Here is a 20899-nt window from a genome sequence, read left to right on the forward strand (position 1 = left end):
AAGATCCTCCTGTATCCTAAGCCTGTCTTCTGGAGTGTTGGCTATTCCTGCCAGCTTGGTGTCATCTGCAAATTTGATGATTTCCCCATCTAACCCCTCGTCCAAATCGTTGATGAAGATGTTGAAGAGCACTGGGCCCAGAACAGAGCCCTGGGCCCACTACACACTTCCCTCCATGTAGATGGGGTTCCATTGAGGACCACACGCTGAGTACGGCTTCATTGGTTATGTGATGGCTCCACTCTCTCAGAACATAATTTCACTGTCAAGTGGTTCAATATAACATGTTTGCTTTCCCAAAGTTTCAAAAAAATTTAAAGCTTTATATGGAACATACAAACACATAAAAGGAGGAGGAAACACCACTGTGTAAGACAGAAAATGTACTGCAAAGGGTGAAATAGATCACAACTGAATCATAAACTAATGAAAAAGCAACACAAAACTTGGTGAGATTGCCAACTCACTAAGAAAAAGTCCTTTATAATTTATTTTAGAGTGGTATTGTAAAGGGAGAAATGTTAAATGAATTGCAACTGAAGAAGATTGCCTCGCCCTAATTAGCTAGAGAGGGTCTTGTTAAATACACAGTTTTAAACATTTAAGTAAGTCCCAATGCATTAAGGCTACTCATACCGTGGTGCCTTTCAAATGCATTGGCCTATAAATCTTTCCATCCACTGGCTAGCATGATCCTCTTGCTAGTCTTATGCTGCTGGATCGGCATGATGGAGATTGCCATCCAACCTATCTAGAAGGCACAAGCTTCGGAGAAGCTGCATTAGGACATGAAAATATGTATATCAGCCCTTTGAATTTGGCTCAGTAGCAATCAAAGAACAAACAGAAGGCAATTAAAATGCATTTTTTCTGCTTTGAAGCTCACAACATAAAAACAATTTGGGGAAATCTTAGGACATAACCCAAAATCAGGCAATGGTTTGTTGGGATCACCCATAAGACTGACTTCTGATTTCTTGTGTCCTCAACATGCACATGGAACAAGGCAGCCATACTTGCTATCCTAAGCATCTGGAAGGCAACCAGTGATATCACTGTGGGGTCTTTAGTGCCCCTGCCAAATGACATCACCCAAAGAATAATTACCAAGAAGAATGGAGAAGACATTGATTTGTTTGTAATTTGCAGCCTTTCCAGTATCATTAGAGTCGAGGAGTAGGAAATCTGCAAATAATTTCCCAAATGGCCTGAAGACATTCTGTTGAAATTAGTTTCCCAATCATGGACTCCCAAAATTGATCATTTGGCTACTTATTGGTTTTGGAGGTGCCATTTGGCTCATGAGCTACAGGATATCCACTGCTGGTACAGAAGAATATGTCAGACTGACATTCCTGACTATAAGGAAGAGAAGCGAGTCAACTCTATTGAACCTTACAGTGAATCTCTATGGGACAATGAGAACAAAACCCAGGCAATTTACACACTTACCTCTGACCTTAGAGGAGGAAAATTGATGTCAGAAGGTTTCTCCATCCTAATCAGAGTAAGAAGAGCTTCCAAAGTAAACTATGACTGATATAAAACATTCTAGCACCATGAACAGGGGTAAGAAGTGTGCAGACGGGTGCCAGAGAAGATATATTTTGGGAAGAGCTGTGATTCAATACAGGTAGTCCTTGACTTACGACCACAATTGAGCCCAAAATTTTTGTTGCTAAGTGAAACATTTGTTAAGTGAGTTTTGCCCCACTTTATGACCTTTCTTGACCTTCAGTTGGTAAGTGAATCACTGCAGTTGTTGAGTTAGTAACAAAGTTACTAAGTGAAATCTGGCTTCCCCCATTGACTTTGCTTCTCAGAAGGTCACAAAAGGGGGATCACATGACCCCGGCATTATAAATATGAGTCAGTTGCCAAGGATCTGAATTTTGATCACGTGACTATGGGGACACTGCAATGGTCGTAAGTGTAAAAAAATGGTCATAAATCAACTTTTTTCAGTGCCGTTGTAACTTTGAAGGGTCACTAAATGAACTGTTGCAAGTCGACTACCTCGACACAGTGCTTCCTGGGAAGACTTACACAAGCCCTAGAACTAACTTAAACCGTACTTTCTCTTCCTCTCCACTCCTGTCTTTGCTTGCAAAAAAAAAGCAAACAGAGAGGAGGAAGAGATTTTTTTCTTCACCCTCACCAGTATGAATAATTTGAAACTCCCTTATATTCATATGTGCAGGAAATCTTCACTTCTCAGTAATTAGAAATTTGTATTACCCATTGTTTGTTGGGGGTTTAATTGCATACATTATGATCAAAGTGCACGCATTTCAATATCACAGTGCGACAGCACCCTGTTTTCCATACTGTAGCCACATCACATTCAGCTCCTACAATGACATAGAATACAACTTATCCATTACACAGTTCTGTTAGTAGATGAATTAGCAGGCCTAAATTCTATGGGATGTTTGCCATCTTTTTCAGTTAGGTAGATGCAGCAGGGATAGCTACAATATTGTAAATATCATAAATCCGCTAATGCAGGGGTATAAAAATTACATTCCTGCGGTCTCGAAGCATCTGTAAAAATCAATGCTAAATTTGAATTGTTGAAGTGATAGAAAGGGGATTTATTAAGCATACAGAGAATGGATATATTAACATAATTTAAATTTAATCTCATTCTGTTTTTTTTTTAATCTTGGCCCCTCTCACTTTTTAAAATGCCACTCCTCACTCACAACTGAAAGACTGAGTGAGGTCTGAAGCCCAAAACACATTGTAAGATTCTTGAATAAAACAACAGCAACAAGAATAAAGAGGGCATGAGCAAAAGTTCTTAACTAATCATCTCAAAACTGAAAAAAAAATGACTAATTTTTAGTTTACGCAATTTCAAGAAGTTAGGTGAATCTAAGCAAAATGAGCAAGCCTTCAGGGTGAAAAAAAATGAGAAGAATAAACCTGAATAATCATACTGCAAATTTATTACCCAGTCATGCTTAAAACTAGGTATAAATTGAAGGCTATAATAGCCACAGAGATTACACTCTGGAACCTCTATGCAAACTTAGTTTAATGTAAGTATAGCCGAGGTCTTTCCTATAACACTACATGGAGTCATGCTTTAAGAGTTAAGTAACTGGGCAGATTAAGCTAAATGAAATGTCCTGCCAACTATTCAAATTTATTACCCAGTCATGCTTAAAACTAGGTATAAATTGAAGGCTGTAATAGCCACAGAGATTACACTCTGGAATCTCTATGCAAACTTAGTTTAATGTAAGTATAGCTGAGGTCTTTCCTATAACACTACATGGAGTCATGCTTTAAGAGTTAAGTAACTGGGCAGATTAAGCTAAATGAAATGTCCTGCCAACTATTCTTCACGTCACACCTCAATCAAAACTAAGCGTTTGATTTCTGAATGATTTCCTTTTAGCAAAGAAAGCTTGCTAAACTAGTCTTAGATTTGATTAATTGCTGCTACGCAAAGGTTAAACGGTAATTTGCTTCTTTTTTCCCCCAACACTCTTCTAGAATGGCTACTCTTCGAAAGCTTTTCAACTTCAACAGCTGGATGGATTTTTTTTGTTTAAAGTAATGTTGTTGTTTTTTTAAAAAATTACGTTCCATTCCAAGACACTTTATTTATTTATTTATTTATTTATTTTATACTATACTTGTATTGTTTCTCCCTTCCCTCACATCTTCAGTACAGGTAGTCCTTGACTTATGACCACAACTGAGCCTAAAATTTCTGTTGCTAAGCGAAACACTTGTTAAGTGAGTTTGCCCCCATTTTACGACCTTTCTTGCCACAGTTGCTAAGTGAATCGCTGTAGCTGTTAAATGAGCCAAACTGTTGTTACGTAAGTCTGGCTTCCCCGTTGACTTTGCTTGTCAGAAGATAGCAAAAGGTGATCATGTGATCCTGGGATACCGCAACTGTCATAAATAGGAGTCAATTGCCGAGCGTCTGAATTTTGATCACATGCTCATGGGGTTGCCACAGTGGTGGTAAGTGTGAAAACTAGTCATAAGTCCCTTTTTCCAGTTCCCTTGTAACTTCAAACAGTCACAAAAAACCTGTTGTAGGTTGAGCACTATCTGTATTTTATTGTACATTTCCAAATCTATTTAATTGAATCAGAATAAAGCATAACAATAGAGACACAGGTTGCCACTGTCTATAAAGTGCTATTTTGTTATGATCTCATATGTTTGCAAGAGCAAAGGAATATGTTCAGCTTTTGGAGAAGATCAGTAGAACAGGCAAAGTGCAGGGAGGATATAATAGTCTTAAATCCCAGTTTTCAAATCTTTGTGGAACTCCTCTACTTTGCCTGATAACCTCTGCAAACTTTTACAGCTCAGTAAGTTGCAACTGATCACAAAACAGGAACAATTACAAAAAAACAAGGTCAGGTAGTGTATGCAAATAATCTCATTTGCATACACATACAAACATGTATTTATGTATGTATATTTATCGGCCGCCTATCTGACCTCAGGGTAACTCTGGGTGGCTTACACAAAGACTCAGAATCAAATGTTCCAAGAGGTAAACAGAATCACATATAGACATTGTGATCAGAGGTACAGAGATACAGAAATTGCTCGGTTTCTTAGAAAGTCATCCCAGATTGACTCCGTCTCGGAAAATTAACTCTTATCCAAATGATCTTTCCTCATCTTCTCATCTTTCCTGCTATCTTCTCCTATTGGTATCTTATGACTTATCACTTGCTATTTGCATCTTATGATTAACGATTATAACTATGATTTATGATCTATGACCTATCACTTCGTTGTTGTATGTGTGTACACTTAAGAGCTTATGCACCAGAGACAAATTCCTTGTGTGTCCAATCACACTTGGCCAATAAAAAATTCTAGTCTCTATTATACCTCCACACCCAAAAAATTTTTTTTTTTAAATCTTAGTTCCTGATTGCAAAAAAAATTGCAACTTTTGGCAGCTATGGGACACAAATAATAGCTAGACAACATAATAATATTGTGCTGCAGATGAAGAGTTTTTTATCTACTATCCAGCTCAGGAGCCATCCTCTTGCTTACTTTCTCCTTGGGTAAACATTCTTTCAAAAGACCTGATTCCTTAAATGGGTAGCACAATACTTAACAATCATCAGCAACCCCTGCTGTCTGAATGTATTTATTTATTAAATTTCTTTGCCACCCATCTCACTATCCAAAGCAACTCTCAGCAGCTGAGTAATGGAGAACTTGTCTGTCTCTCTCCTTGTGTATGGAGAGACATGCAGTTACAACTACAACTAAATAGAACTGAAATCCTACTTTTTTTTTCGCTCACTGGAAGCCAAGAAATCACCAAGTTTTCCTAAATGATTTATTTTACTGGGAATTACATTAAACAAGATGAATCTGGATCCACTCCCTATGTAAGCTGTACTCTTTCATACAATCCCTCCAAGCAAGTTAAAATGTTGAAAACTACAAGATCTGATGCCAGCTTCCCTAACGAACCCTATCAAAAGACTTCAGCTGTGCTAAAAATTCCAGGGCTAAGAAAGTTCAAATAAGGACTCAACATTGACAATAGTGGCAATATTTATCCCCACAGTGATTTTTATTAGCGCCAAAATGCATCCCTAGTTCAAAGAGGTTCATCAATGATTCGTGTGTGTTGAACTGCTCGTTGGAGATAGGCATGTTGAGAATTTAAAAAGAAACCTTTAAGGCAGTGTCTCTCAAACTTTCTGCAACCGTGGACTATTAAAATTTTCAGAAAATGTGAGACCCAGTTAAACAAAAACACCAGCTCCGTTTTAAGAAATGGGGATTCATCCATTTTAATACGATTACTATAGAGGTAGTCTTGTGTTGTGCTTGCAACCACAACTGAATCCAAAATTTCTGTTGCTAAGCGAGACAGTTGTTAATTAAGTTTGGCCCCCATTTTACAATCTTTCTTGACACAGTTGTTAAGTGACTCATCGCAGTTTGTCAAATGAGTAACCTGCTTGTTAAGTTGAATCTGGCTTCCCCATTGACTTTGCTTGTCAGAAAGTCACAAAAGTTGATCACATGACCCCAGGATAGTGCAGCTGTCATAAATATGAACCAGTTGCTAAGTATTTGAATTTTGATCACGTGACCATGGGGATATTGCAACAATATGAAAAAATGGTTATATGTCCCTTTTTTCAGTGCTGTTGTAACTTTGAACTGTCATAACACGAATGTGTGTAATTCAAGGACTGTCTGTAGCTGCATTTATGCATAGTGTCTATTTCACCCACCTTTAAAGGCCTTTTCGGATTAACTTTTGCATGAAAATACAAATTTCAAAACTAAGTATTTTTAATCACTGGAGATGCCATAACATCCATTATAACATATTATAACAACCCCTTAGCACAAATGTACTGCTCCCAAAATATTGTTCAATAGAAATATCTCATTTCTGTAGAAAAGGACAGGTGAGGGTGGTTATCTCCCACTAACAAAATCTCATCATTGCCTATTAATTTAACATATCGATTGTTGGATTTTTTTTCTAGTCACACTTTTATTTTGGGGTCCATATTAATTGCACTTAAGACCTGTATGCCCGTTTACTACTGTACTGTTTTCTGAATTTTCATATTCTTGTTGCTATTTCTACTTGTACACTTTACAAAAAATAATTTTTTAGCCACTGGCCCATTTTCACAGGGGCCAAGGCAGGAACAGACTGTGGAGTAGCCAGCTGACTATTGATTAAAACAAGGAGGCAGAAATAGCCAACAAAGGGATCGTGTTGTGAAAGAGGATGGAGCTGACTTGACAAGCAGGTCTGATTTGGCTAAATGTCTATTAGTGAACACCAGGAAATGGGGCTCAGGAGGAGGCTGGCTGTAGCCTCCTGACTGGTGGTGAATGTGGGAAGCTGATATATTTGGCCAGCCATCTCTTTGGTAGCAAATGCAAGGAAACAGGGGTTGAATTAGCTAACAGTTCTAGAAAGCTATCTGACTGGGAGTGGCTGTGGGGAGGTGAGGCTGAATTTGATGAGTTCTTCTGGTCTGGCCAATTGGCAAATGAAAGGAGTTGTTTGCTTGTTTGAAATATTTCTATAGTTGACCACCTTATAACCAACTCTGGGTGGTTCCCAATCAGACGTTAAAAAAAAAGAACATAAAATCCATAATACAACTATAATACTAAGCACATTAAAAACAATAAAAACCTGGCACCAAGATAACCCAGGTTGGGCTAGGCAGCAGGAGAAGGCAGAGAGTAATGTAGGGGGTGGTTTTGGAAGGAAGGCCACTGACCAAAGTCATCAGGGAACTAATCTTGCTAACAAAGTACCAGATAGACTTGATGGAACCAAAACTAGAAGATCAGAAAGATTACTATAGTCGCCTTCAATCTGCATATATTGAAGAACGATGAGTGCCATTATTTTCCCATTTAGCTGCCTCAAGGTGTGTTGGCTCTGGTGGCTGGAGGGGAGCAGGTTGGGGAAAGCATGGCTACAGGGGAGAAAGAGAATAAAGATAACATCAAGTGTAGGATGGAGAACGATGAGAGGTATTTAATTTAGCCCGTTCGTAAGAAGAATTAGCAGCAATCCACTTTCAAGCTGTTTTGCAGCGTCCCCATGATCGTGTGATCAAAATTCGGACGCTTGGCAACCGGCTCATATTGATGACCATTGCTGTGTCCCGGGGTCATGTGATCACCTTTTGCGACCTCCTGACAAGGCAATGGGGAAGCCAGATTTACTTAACAACCAGGTGACTAGCTTATCAACTGCAGTGATTCACTTAAAAACTGAGGCAAAAAATGGGGCAAAACTCACTTAACAAACGTCTCACTTATCAATAGAAATTTTGGATGCAAACTTAAACATAAGTATTACAGTTTGAATGGATATATCTCACCAGAGTGAAGTCTATGATAAAATGATCCTTACCCCTGCTCAGATTGTGGTCCAGCAATCTTTTCAAGAAAGCAATCTTTGCTTTCCTTTCTTCTGATTATACTTAGACCCAACGTATACTAGAGAATCTTTTAAAGAGACGCTTTTAAGATAAGATTATCCTCTGCCAAATAAGCCAGGTGGCTACTGTTGTGCAACTTATTACTAGTTTATATGTCCAGGACATGTATGGGAACATGAACATGATCACCAGCAGATAACCTACTAATGTCAACGTAAGTGTCAACGCTGCAAATACTGTATATTCTTGCTTTGACAATGTGCAGAACTGTCTGGTATATATATAGTTAAACCAGCAACTGTAAAAGAGGGAGGAGCATAGGGATAGCCGGAGAAAGAAACCGGAAGTAAATCACATCTTCCAANTCACATCTTCCAATCAACTTGGGCTTTGGTCATTCGGATGTGGTTTTATTTTTTCCCCCTTTTTATTTTTCTTCATTACTCAGACACATGACAGTAAGCCCAACTAGTTACGGTGGCATTTTTAAAAAGAAATCTTACCCGGAAACTTTGTAGTACAGGTAGTCCTCAACGTACGACCATAAATGAGCCCAATTTTTTGTTGCTAAGTGAGACATTTGTTAAGTGAGTTTTGCCCCATTTTACAACCTTTCTTGCTCCAGTTGTTAAGTGAATCACTGCAAAATGTTAAATTGCTGTTAAGTGACTCTGCTTCCCCACTGAGATCACACATGACCCTGAGACACCGCAACCGTCATAAATGAGTCAGTTGCCAAGCATCTGAATTTTGACCACGTGACCCTGGGGATGCTGCAACGGTCGTAAGTGTGAAAAACAGTCATAATTCACTTTTTAAAGTGCCACTGTGAATTCGGACAATCACTAAATGAACTGTTGTAAATCGAGGACTACCTGTACTCTGTAAATTAGCTTCCCTCACTCTCTAAAATACTGGGCTACAACTCCTATGATTGACAGCCAGCACAACCAGAAATGCTGCAAGTGCAGTCAACACAATCCTGAGGGCACAGGTTGGGGAAGGCTGGTACAAACAGTAGCACTTTCCGGCCTGGAATCTGAGAAGTTTGGCATCTGCTCAAGACTTAAAGGCCCTCTGATTATTCTTTTCAAAAGGCAATTCAAGTCAGCTACGGTAGCTGCTACAAAGCCTGTCGGTGGGAATCCGAGGCCAACTAGCTCTCCACTATTTTCCTGGCAACAAATATTGATAGCACCAATTCCCAGAGATGGTTCATGTACAAAGCCTAGTCTCAGTGTAAGCTAAAAGCAATCTTGTTAGATAAAGAAACTGGAAGAGGAGGAGGTGGTGGAGGTAAAAGGCTTAAGAGGGAAAAGCTTCAAATGTGAAATAATTAGAATGGAGCTGAAGGTTATACACAGCTGGCTTAACTAGAATTCAATTCAAATTCTGCAGGAAAAGAATTAAACATATAAAATGCTTGATACTGGTTTGGACTAGCATTTCTATTTTTGATCGGTGTATGTGAAAGAGGGTACCAAAACAGCATGTATAAAGCTTCACAGTGGAGAAGATCCTGTTAAAATGTATTTAATTTGTTCAAGAAGAAAATAGATCAGAGATAATGAGATTGAAAGAAAAAGAAGAAACAGAATATTTTCAAACTCGGGACTTATTTTATCAATGGTTGGAGAAACAAACTAGGTATTAGTAATTTAATTTGTATTAGTGAATGATAAACTCAGACAACACGTTTGTTGAATAAGCACTGTTGAATTGTATTAAAAAATTAATAAAAACTTATATAAAAAGAAAAAGAAAACAGATCAGAGATAGATCAAGGCACAGATTCGAGTTCAGATCACCTTCCCTCGAACCTCCCTTCTTGCAATTGCTTAGATTACAACTTCTGTCAGTTCACCCAGCAGGAACAAATGCTTGCAATTTAATATTTGACCACCAGATAGAACAAAGTAAATTGTATGGGTGTGTATAGTTTTGTATAAAGACTTTATACTAATCAAAGGAAAACAGTATTTAAATTATCACTGTTTGTTCGGTAGATATTCCACACTATCTTATATACACTCTGATTATAACCGCTCCCCAGATATACATACTATATACATATTTTTATTTTATAATGAAAAGGAAATGTATTCTTTCAGATCACGAGAAGATTTCCTTTATGAAAAGTAAAAATCCACGATAAAGCCAGTTGCAGCTAGAAAAATAATTATGCATTGCAGGAAAAAGCCAATAAATAGGTTAGCTGGTTTCAGTTCTAAATTACCACAGCATCAATTAACAGAAACACTTTCAAAATAATTTACATTATTCCAAGTATAAAACACACACATACGCACATGCACACATGATTACGCAGGCTAGTTTATTACAAATTAGTGTATTCCAGTGGAGGAAAAAAACCCATTTATAGCTGTTTTCTAATGTTATTTGCTGATGAAATTCAATTTACTCACTTGCTAATTTGCAAATGACCTTGTTAAGAAAAGAAGTGAAGACTGGAAATGAAGCACAGCCATTATACTTGTATAAGAATTCAATTTAGGCAATTGCTAAACTACAGTTCATCAAGATATTCAGTCAAATATAGCATTAACAGGACCCACAAATCTTAAGTCAAAAGTAAAGGCCCAAGGCTCCAGGTGTGCAAAATCAAATTCCTTGCAACCTAACTAAAGTATGTCACAAGAAGACAAGTGAGTATATGCATATTAAGCCCACCATCAGTTAGCCTTACCCATTAATAAATGGCAACCTTAATCACTGTTTAAGGAAAATGTGAAGTCCCCCCAGCTTGCTTATTGAAAAACTAAAAAAGGGGAGTGAATAATTTAGGAGCAGCGGTTGCAAAGTAGATATTTAGATGGAGCTATCTGAAGAAGGGACCACTAAGAATACCATCTCAGTTTCTCTAAAATTACTAAAGGTATAACTGTAACAGAAGCCTAATTCAATTGAAAAAGTAGTATCAATCTTTTAATCATAGTAAGGGAATGGAGAATCTATTTATAGAATTTATAGAGTCTATAGTTGTCCAGTTATCAAGTTCCATGTCGTAATATGTAATCCAAGGAATATTACCGTCTGAAAATTTTAGCTTTCGTTGCACAACTACATTTATATAGTCTCCAATTTCCTCCAAAAATTTATTAAGTGTAGGACACTGTAAAAATATATGTTTTGAGGAAGACTGATATTGGAGCATTGGAAAATTAAATGTATGGCCTCATTCAGTCAATGAATTGAAGACCTGATTATGCTCGCTACTTATAAGTGGAGTGCCTATAGACAAGACTTTAATAATGAAATACAGGACTGTACAAAATATGGTATCTTAAAAAAAAGTTATATACATTATATATCAGTGGTGGCGAACCTATGGCACGGGTGCCAGAGGCGGCACTCAGAGCCCTCTCTGTGGGCACACGTGCCGTCGCCCCAGTTCTAGGCCTTCAGCTTGGTTTTATAAAACCTTTTCGCTTTAGGCCTCCGCCACCATGTGCAAAAAAAAAAAAAAGGTTCAATCAATTAGTCAATTTCAACTTCTTGCGGGGAAAAAAAAGTTCTTGCAAAGTTGGAATTGATTGATTGAACTGCTGTTACCACTGCAGCCACACCCACCCAATGGGCCATGCCCACCCAGCACTCGACGATGCATAAGTGGGTTTTGGGTTGCAGTTTGGCTACTCGGTCTCTAAAAGGTTCGCCATCACTGTTATATATAATGGTTATATAAGTGTATTAAAAATGAATACATACATACTGTTTATCTAATATTTACATGACAGGTATACCTTGACTTACATTGGGACCGGAATTTCTATTGTAAGTCAAGATGGTTATAAACTGAGGCCCCTAAATGACTAGCTTCAATTTTACAACTGTTTTTACAGTAATTGTTAAATGACTCACATGGTCATAAGTCCAAATTTTGCAGTCATTAAGCAAATCGTATGGTCTTAAATTATACTCTTTTTGTTCTCAATGGGCTTTTTTTTGCCGGAAACTAGAAAAAAGTAGTAAATTGTGGTCACCTGACTTAGGATGTGTCAACCAGTTGTAAACATGAGCCAGTTGCCAAGCACCCAAAATGCAGTCATGTGACCACAAGGGAGCGGTGCAACATTTCCTGCTCTAATCCCATTACTTCTACAGGTAAGATCAATATCCTTATGCTATTTGCATTTTAAAAAATCTTTTCTGCAAAAAAATGCATTTACATTTAAGCTTCTAGATCTAGAATCTATTTCAAATCTATCTCCGCCCCCATCTTTCCACTTTGCAATTATTTTAACCAAAGGGAAAAAGAGAGACAGAGAGAAAAAAATATTGTTCTTGTTTCTAGTTTGGCCCTCAGCTATATGGAAGAGCTAAAATAAAACATTGGAAGCCCTTTTTAAACTTGAATTGCAGAAAATAATTTTATTGTCCTTGAAAAAGAAAATTAATATGCAATCATACATGTGACTAGTAAGAAGTTGGTCTCATTTTGTTTAATAGTGCTTTATTTTAGGGAATCTGATATAGATATGCAGCATACATAATACTTTGAAAGGTTTTTCTTTTCTTGTGATTTTATTTAATCACTGAAAATATTCTTAGCTCCTCTTATAGTACACTCTGAGGTTTGTACTCATTCTGTCAAGAACACATTCACTAAGTAAACAAAATTAGACCATTAGATGTGGTTATTTTTGTTTAAATATGGTTTAAAAGATCACTTAAAATATAATATATGTATATAGAGAGAGATCAAATAATGGTTCAAAATGGTATTGAAAAAAAACACAGGGGATGTGCAAGACCATTTAATGAAATTCCCAGGCCCATTTCAACTTCTGAATATATCATGGAAGAAGTTTGAAAAATGGTCAATTGTCTTTGGAGGGATCATATAATTCTTTATGAAGTAGTATATATTTATTAATCTGCAACTGGACTGTACCATTAGGATAGTTACTGCCATATAACTGAACATTAGAGATTAAAACATATAATACCAGGTCCCCAATGCTCCATTTTTTCATAAAGCTGAACAGTGAGATCTGAGGAACTTTTATGCTCTCGGTGTTGTGGAACTACAACTCACAACAGTCATTGGATTATTGACAGCTTTACTTCAGCAACACTTAGAACGGGGGTCCCCAGACTCTTCAGCTCATTGACTCTTCATGAAGTTTCAGAATGTGCATTGACACCCCCAAAAATATTTATATGAAAATAATTTAATAAATATTACTTTAGCTAATAGTACATTAAATAAAACGACAACAACAATAATTAGATAGTTCCATCAACCCTTGGATTCTATATCGACCATTTTGGGGAACCCTGATTTAAAAGATCTCAGGTTTCCTCCCCCATTGTAAAAAAAATATAACAACATTTAATCATGTGCTCTTCTAGAAAGTATAATGAAGCTACAATACTATTCAATATTACCTAAATCTATAGCTTTGATTACTTTTCTTGAAATTAAGTAACAATCAGTTTAATTCAGACTATGCTCACATTATCTATACAAGCCCTACTCTTTCTGGTAGGAATTTAGAATACTGTACTTCTATTCACCCCCATCTTAACTTCTGACAATGAAACAGGCCCATCTAAAACATTTCATTCCCTGCAATGGTAGAGAAAATGGCATCCCTCTCAAGGAAAATTGCATTAAAAAAACCCCAAAGCAGTAAAGAGGGGACTATAACTGAGGACACTGTTGGAGAGGACCCTCAAGAGTTTTAATTAACCAGATGTGGGAGAATGACACGAGCCAATATTTTAATAGATTGAAGCCAATTTTATATGTATTGAAATCATCCAAGTGAGCCTTCTCAATATGTGACTTCAAAACCTAGTAATTGAATTATCAACCATGACCGTATTAAACTTCCCGGGTTCCCCAGTCAGTGTGGTCACGGCTGATAGGTTTTTGAAGTCACATATCGAGAAGGCTCATTAAGATGACCCCAAGTTCTCTATAAGAATAATGGCTTGTATAATTCCCAGGAACTCAGGAAGCTTAAATGCACCCTCTGGAGGGACCCCTAAGGGTAGCCTAAACTATCTCCTTGCTCCATGCAAAGTGGACATCACAGCATCTTTGACAGATGGCCAACTAGCTCTCGCTAAGACAGGAGAACTACAGGTAGTTCTTATAAGACAGGTTTTACTCCAAGATACAGATTTAAATTACCTTGCCTTCTGCTCCCTGCTCTGCCTTTAAAAAGTTCAGTGTTCTCTCTATTCCCCTTCTCTCTTATTCTGTTCACCACAAGATAAAAAGCTGGCTGTAACAGAAGGCACTATCTTTATAAGCCCATTGAATATAAGTTAATAATGACATGGAAACAGAAAAATGCTTGCTTACCTCTTCGGGAGCACAGGTTTGAGCATTTCTCTGAAAATGTTTTTTTGGAAGGATTGTAGGGAGGTGGGGGATTGTCATAACCGTGCCTTGGTCCAAGATGGTTCTGCTCAAGGTCTGCAAAAGCAGAGGAAGATCTTGAATGTTCAGTTGTCCCTTGCGACAACCTATGGACAGAAAGAAAGGAACAAAAACGGATGTCTTTGTGATAGACCAGCGTGGTAGGATGATCAGCAATTTCCTCTCCCTTCAACAACAGTTTTTTTATTCTTGTACCAACAGGATGGCAGCATGCCTCCCAGTCCACTACCTGACTATACTGGGAAATAAATGTTTTTTTTTCCAAATTTGGCAATGATTCCATCAAATCTTGACAGAGGGCTACTGTCATAAACTTCTCTTTCCCTGCAGAAGGACAAAAAGGTGGAAGACTACTTATGTGGGAGCTCCATGAGGAGAGAATGGATATTTACTAGAGGATGAACTTACCCACATTGTGGGGAATAAGTTCCCTACAAGAAGTCAAGCAAACTTTTTGTCCTAGGTCAGAGTTGAATCTAGGGCAGGTTTACGGGTGAAATGTGATGGTTGATTAGATATCTCTGCAAGAGGCTTCTTAAGCAGAGACAGCAGAGTGGTGGAATTGCCAACAAAGAGATGGTTCTGACTGACAGAAATTTCTTTGGAGGAAGGACAAATTGAGGAGTACCCCATTTGTGCTCTGGAAGAGCTGCTTCTCATGACATTTAGTTTCTCGTGATCAATTGTGGGTCAAGGTTTGGGCGCTAAGGGATTTACAAGGTGTCCTTAATTGCTGTGCAGCCTTCATGGATATTTGACTAGCAAAGCCTAAACTTCTTAAACACTTGATGATCTAATTACTAAGAGAGATAGTCTCAATGACATTAAAGATCAAAGACTCTTGGTGAGTGCCTTCTTTTTGAAATTAAGAAGAGGAAAAGAAATCAGCTATTTTAAAGGATTTCAATTTAAAAGCAAAAAGCTTAACGAAATGGTGATCTAAGAAAGTTTCAAGTGAACAAAGGGGACTGATTTTAAAAAACAGAAGAAATATTTTTTTTCTGACAAAACTACTTTAGAAAACAGTAAAATTAATTAGACTAGCAGACTGGACCTTTATGGCAATGTTGATGGTTTATTTTAAGGACAATAGCAATTGGTTGATTTTACAAAATAAGAACGCTAAGCTGTGAGAGGATTAACTCCAGAAAACTAATTGGGACGGAAATGTTAAAATAGAGATAAGCAAAACAGAAAAAAGCCTATCTTTTACTTTAAACTAGTACTATAATTGACATACTTTCACTTTTTCACCATGGCAACCACAAAGAAAGTTGCCAAATTGGGAAAAGGATGCAGTGGTTCTACTAGAACAACTTACAGATAAGGACATTTCACCAGATTTATTGCAGAAAATGGTTGAAGAATTTGGCAGAAATGACTGCAATAATTTTAAAAAAGGAAACGGAAGAAGGATTTGCAGGAATTAAAAAAAAAGGATCTGGAAGAAGAAGTGAAGAAAACTGAAGAATCAATAGGGCAACTGCCTGCAGACTTAAACCAAATTACTAATCAAGTAGAAACTAAGACAGACATTATAAATAGAGAGATGAAGAAGGAGTTGGGGAATTTGGCATTATTGGAACTGAGAGAAAAAGTATTTTGCTTCAGATTTACGATAATTCCACAAAAACATGGAGAAGATACCAAAGATACTGTGATGTATGTGTGTGCACATGCCTGTTTGTGTGTGTGTGTGTGTGTGTGTGTGTGTGTGTAAAATACATCTGCTGCCAAGACACACTTAACTTCCAAGCTTTTTTCCCCCACTGGAGCTTCAAGTATCTATTAGTACCAATGTATAATTTTTTCTCCCAGATCTTAATTTCCATGAAGAAGAAGATTGGGGAAGGAGCATGATAGTTACCACTCTTTTACATCTTGCAAAGACCAAAATATCCCACTCCCTAAGCTGGACAATTAAGTTTAGGAGGGGGGGGGAAACCCACCTTTTATTAATGTTTGCAAGTGTTTTTCTATTGTTTACAGCCCTGTGGGAAGAACTTTGAAAGAGAATGCTCTCCCCTTCCTTGTGTACTGCAATTTTTTCCTGAAATCGGATATGCTGTGAATAACAATTAAGCTGAGAAAAATCACTGGCACTGGGGCTAATGGAAACTCCCACTCAAGCTTAACTGAGATGTTGGGGCAGAGATTTCAAGACTCTCCTCCTGGCCTCCTACATGCAAGGCTACTCAGTTTAAAAAAGTACGACTTGGCCCATTAAACGAGGGCTTTTTTGGTGTGGGAAAACACTTTGCACATACCCAAAACAATGTGCTCTCTCCCTATTTTTCCTGACAGAATATTAAAACACTTATCAGCAATTTGATAGGAAATGTGGAAGTGAGCGTGAAAGAGAGAGCATTAAAACTCTATTCTATTCAAAGGATAATTTGTAAACTTACCTTCCACCGGATGAATTTGGTTGCCTGCTTCTTTTATCAAAATAATTGGGGTTCTCCCTAGGAATGTAGGCTCTGTCTTGATGAAATTTCCCGGAATGGGGCATCTTCTATTTTGGCTTAAGTTACCTACAAGTGGAGCTTGCTTCTGCTTCAATTTGATGAATGGCTAACATTCAGTCAACAATTTTGTTACTCGGTTAGAAACACAAAATAAGGCACAAAGGTAATCTATTAAAAAGAAAGTGACAGTAGTAGGTTTTATTACTTGCTATATAGTATAGATTAGAACATCCTTTCCCAATTCAATGCCATCCCAAAATTTTGGATAAAAGCTCCCCAAAATATATACTTGTCAGCTTGGACAATAACTATAGAATATGAGGCCAAAACATATAGAAAGTACCATGTTGGGGAACAAAATGTACAGTGAAGCAAGGAGTTGCTAAACTAAATGATTGGAATTGCTAAACTGAATGATTAGATCAATTTATAATGCTATAAATTTCAAAAATCAGAGGAATACAACAAATGGCAAAAAGTCGAAGGAATGCAACCTAAAAATGTTGCTGTTTTAAGAGATCAGCAAAATTTATGGAATACAAGTAGTCCTCAACTTATGACCACAATTGAGCCCAAAATTTCTAAGTGAAACAGTTTTAAGTGATTCTTGATTCATTTTATGACCTTTCTTGACACAGTTGTTAAGTGAATCGCATGATTGTTAAGTTAATAGCATGATTGTTAAGTGAATCTGACTACCTCATTGACTTTGCTTGTCAAAAGGTGGCATAAGGTGATCACATGACCTCAGGGCACTGCAATCACCATAAATATGAGCCAGTTGCCAAGTGTCCGAATTTTGATCACATGGCCATGGGAATACTGCAGTAGTTGTAAGCGTGAAAAACAGCCACAAGTAACTTTTTTCAATGCAATTGTAACTTCAAACAGTCACTGAATGAATAGTTCTTAAGTCAAGGATCACTTGTAGAGTAATCCTTATAACCTTGTGGGAAAAAAATCATTAAAATGTTTTAAAATTACATAGTTTATGGGAAAATTGATTATTTTACCGAGGTCTGCTGTATCTCTTCTTGGGAATGTATAACTTAATTCTCAACTCTCATCAGCCCCAGCCAATAGTCAGAGAGGATACCATTTTAGCCCAACTGTATCTGTGACACCACAAATTCCCATCTGAGATGCAGGAATCAGAAAGGACTACAGTACACTGCCTAAACCTGACTTATGATGAGAGAGACTGTATATTCTGGGAATGTGCTTGCCCTAGCCCAGGGGTCCCCAGCCCCCGGTCTGTGGAGCGGTACTGGACCACGGCATGCTAGCAACCGGTCCGCACAAACAACCAAAGCCCCATCCGTGGGATGCAGGCAGCACACAAAACCGGTCCGTGGAAAAACCTTTCTCCACAGAACTGGTCCCTGGTGGCCAAAAGGTTGGGGACCTCTGCCCTAGCCTACGGTGAGCCATTTTAATTGCATCCTATCCTTCCGCCAGGTGGTCCACAGTCACCTGACGTTCCCCAAATGGTGCTCCTCATTCAGCACTGAAGATCTGAGAGCAAAACCAGGAATTTTTTTTAAGCTTTGTTCCTAAAATCTGTCTTGAGTCTGAGATGGAGAGCAGGGCTAACAGGCAGCCAGGGATTTAACTCAGCCTTCTGCAACCTGATGATTTGCAGAAATGTTGGTTGGGCTAGAAGTCCCTTAGTTTGCCAGCTAGCATAGTCACCACTGATTAAACTGCCTAGGGCAGTGGTGGCGAACCTATGGCATGGGTGCCAGAGGCAGCATTCAGAGCCCTCTCTGTGGGCACGCGCGCCGTCGCCCCAGTCCTAGGCCTTCAGCTGGGTTTTAGAAAACCTTTTTGCTTTAGGCCTCCGCCATGTAAAAAAAAAAAAGGTTCAATCAATCAGTCAATTTCAACTTCTCGCGGGAAAAAAAAGATCTTGCAAAGTTGGAATTGATTGAACTTTTTAGTCCCACCCAGTCTGCCGTTACCACGGCAGCCACGCCCACCCAATGGGCCACACCCAGCCAATGGGCCACACCTACCCGGCACCCGACGATGCATAAGTGGTTTTTGGGTTGCAGTTTGGGCACTCTGTCTCTAAAAGATTCGCCATCACTGGCCTAGGGCGAGTAGTTCAACAGTTTCGGAGGGCACCAGGTTGATGAATACAGATAGTTCTCAACTTACGACTACAACTGAGCCCAAAATTTACCTTGCTAAGTGAGAGGTTTCTTAAGTGGGTTTTGTCCCATTTTATGACTTTTCTTGCCACATTTATGTTGAGTGAATCACTGCAGTTGTTAAATTAGTAACACGGTTGTTAAGGGAATCTGGTTTCTCCATTGACCTTGCTTGTCAGAAGGCGGTAAAAAGGTGATTACGTAACCCCGGGACCCTGCCACCGTCATAAATGTGAGTCAGTTGTAATGTAAATTACAACCATGGGGGATGCTGCAACGGTCGTAAGCGTGAAAAACAGTCATAACTCACTTTGTTCAGTGCCGTTACAACTTCAAACGGTCACTAAGCGAACTGTTATAAGTCAAGGACTACCTGTACTGATTTAAAGGGATCGTATTCCAGCAGAACAAAGCGGGATAGGTTTCTGGGACGTGAGATAGGCTGCTTACAAATCCCAGACCTTCAAAGCCAGGACCGGACCAAAGAGAGAAGCAACCTAGAACTAAGGAGAAACTTCCTGACAGTTAGAACAATTAACCAGTGGAACAACCTGCCTCCAGAAGCGGTGAATGCTCCAACACTGGAAGTTTTTAAGAAGAAACTGGACAACCATTTGTCCGAAATGGTATAGGGTTTCCTGCCTCAGCAGGAGGTTGGACTAGATGACCTCTGAGGTCCCTTCCAACTTTATTATTATTATTATTATTATTATTATTATTATTATTATTATTATTATTATTATTATTATTATTATTATTATTATTTATTATTATTATTATTACTACTACTACTTACTACTACTACTACTATTACTACTACTACTACTACTACTACTACTATTATTATTATTATTATTATTATTATTTTGTTATTATTATTATTATTAATCCAGCCTTCTTTACCACACAAATATCCAAAGTTGTATGTGTTCCCGATCCACCTTATTTTTCCCAACTCACCCCAAGAGCTGCTAAAGGGCCTCCCTTCGTTCAGCAACGCGCCGGAGCTCGCAGGAACTTTTTCAGCCTTCCTTGTCTCTTCCCAGCCGGGAGTCTCTTCCGAGGACGAAGGCCGGAGGAGCTCTGCGTTTCCTGGTTCGTGCGGCCGCAAAAGAGAAGGCGCTGCTAGGTGAAACTTCGCACGGCTACCTATAGCCCCGCCGTCGCCCAGCGCCGCCAACCTTCCGATCTCGGGAAGGGTCAAGTTTCAGTCTGCAGCGCCCGCAGTATCTGAGACGCTCAAAGCAAATAGGAGCGACCTGCCCAACCTGAAAGGGCGGAGCGCGGCGACTGGCGCGCCCGAAGGGGGACGTTTCTCCGGTGCGCAGAGGCGCAAAGAGCACCTGCTTAAGATATAAATATATATATATCTTGGCAAATACAGTTATTATGTGTTAGGACTCAGGAGTAGTCAACCTTGGCTCTTTTATGACTCGTGGACTTCAACTCCCAGAATTCCTGAGCCAGCTAAGCTGGCTCAGGAATTCTGGGAATTGAAGTCCACGAGTCATAAAAGAGCCAAGGTTGACTACCCCTGTGTTAGGTTATATATTTAAAGCAGTGTTACTCAACCTTGGCCATTATAAGACAGGTGGACTTCAAGCCCCAGAATTCCTCAGCCAGCACAGCTGACTGGGGAATTCTGGGATTTGAAGTCCATATATCTTAAATATCTATCATAAGAGAAATAACGTCTGAAAATGTCAAGGGGGTGTCGTTGGCTTTCTTTGCAGAGATGAACTCGCTCTATCTCCACTTAAGGGAGAGAATGAAGGGCTTTGTTGGTGACAAGATGGGGCAGTAATACTGGTAATGTTGCAATGTAGATTTGAATGTCTGAGGGGACGTGGTTGGAAGGCTCCTTAGGCTACCTGACTGTAGATCCTTAAGGAACTACTATTGATGGTTTGTTCTGCAGAAGGC

The 20899-nt window shown here is 38.7% G+C and overlaps 1 protein-coding gene across 1 annotated transcript in view; it reads right to left on the reverse strand.

Annotated features, from left to right (window-relative positions):
- LOC107283588 (MARVEL domain-containing protein 3-like) overlaps window positions 1-19956 on the reverse strand; it is a 22090-nt gene extending 2134 nt beyond the window's left edge. The window contains exons 1-3 of the mRNA XM_015811521.1: window positions 19937-19956; window positions 16764-16991; window positions 14278-14441 (exon numbers count right to left, since the gene is read on the reverse strand). Of these exons, the coding sequence (XP_015667007.1) occupies window positions 14278-14441; window positions 16764-16867 (268 nt within the window). The 5' untranslated portion in view covers window positions 16868-16991; window positions 19937-19956. The remainder of the gene's footprint in view (window positions 1-14277; window positions 14442-16763; window positions 16992-19936) is intronic.
- Window positions 19957-20899: the final 943 nt, after the last annotated feature.

The sequence above is a fragment of the Protobothrops mucrosquamatus genome, unplaced genomic scaffold (assembly GCF_001527695.2).
Source record: "Protobothrops mucrosquamatus isolate PMUCROS unplaced genomic scaffold, P.Mucros_1.0 scaffold43, whole genome shotgun sequence".
In the NCBI taxonomy this organism is placed as follows: Eukaryota; Metazoa; Chordata; class Lepidosauria; order Squamata; family Viperidae; genus Protobothrops; species Protobothrops mucrosquamatus.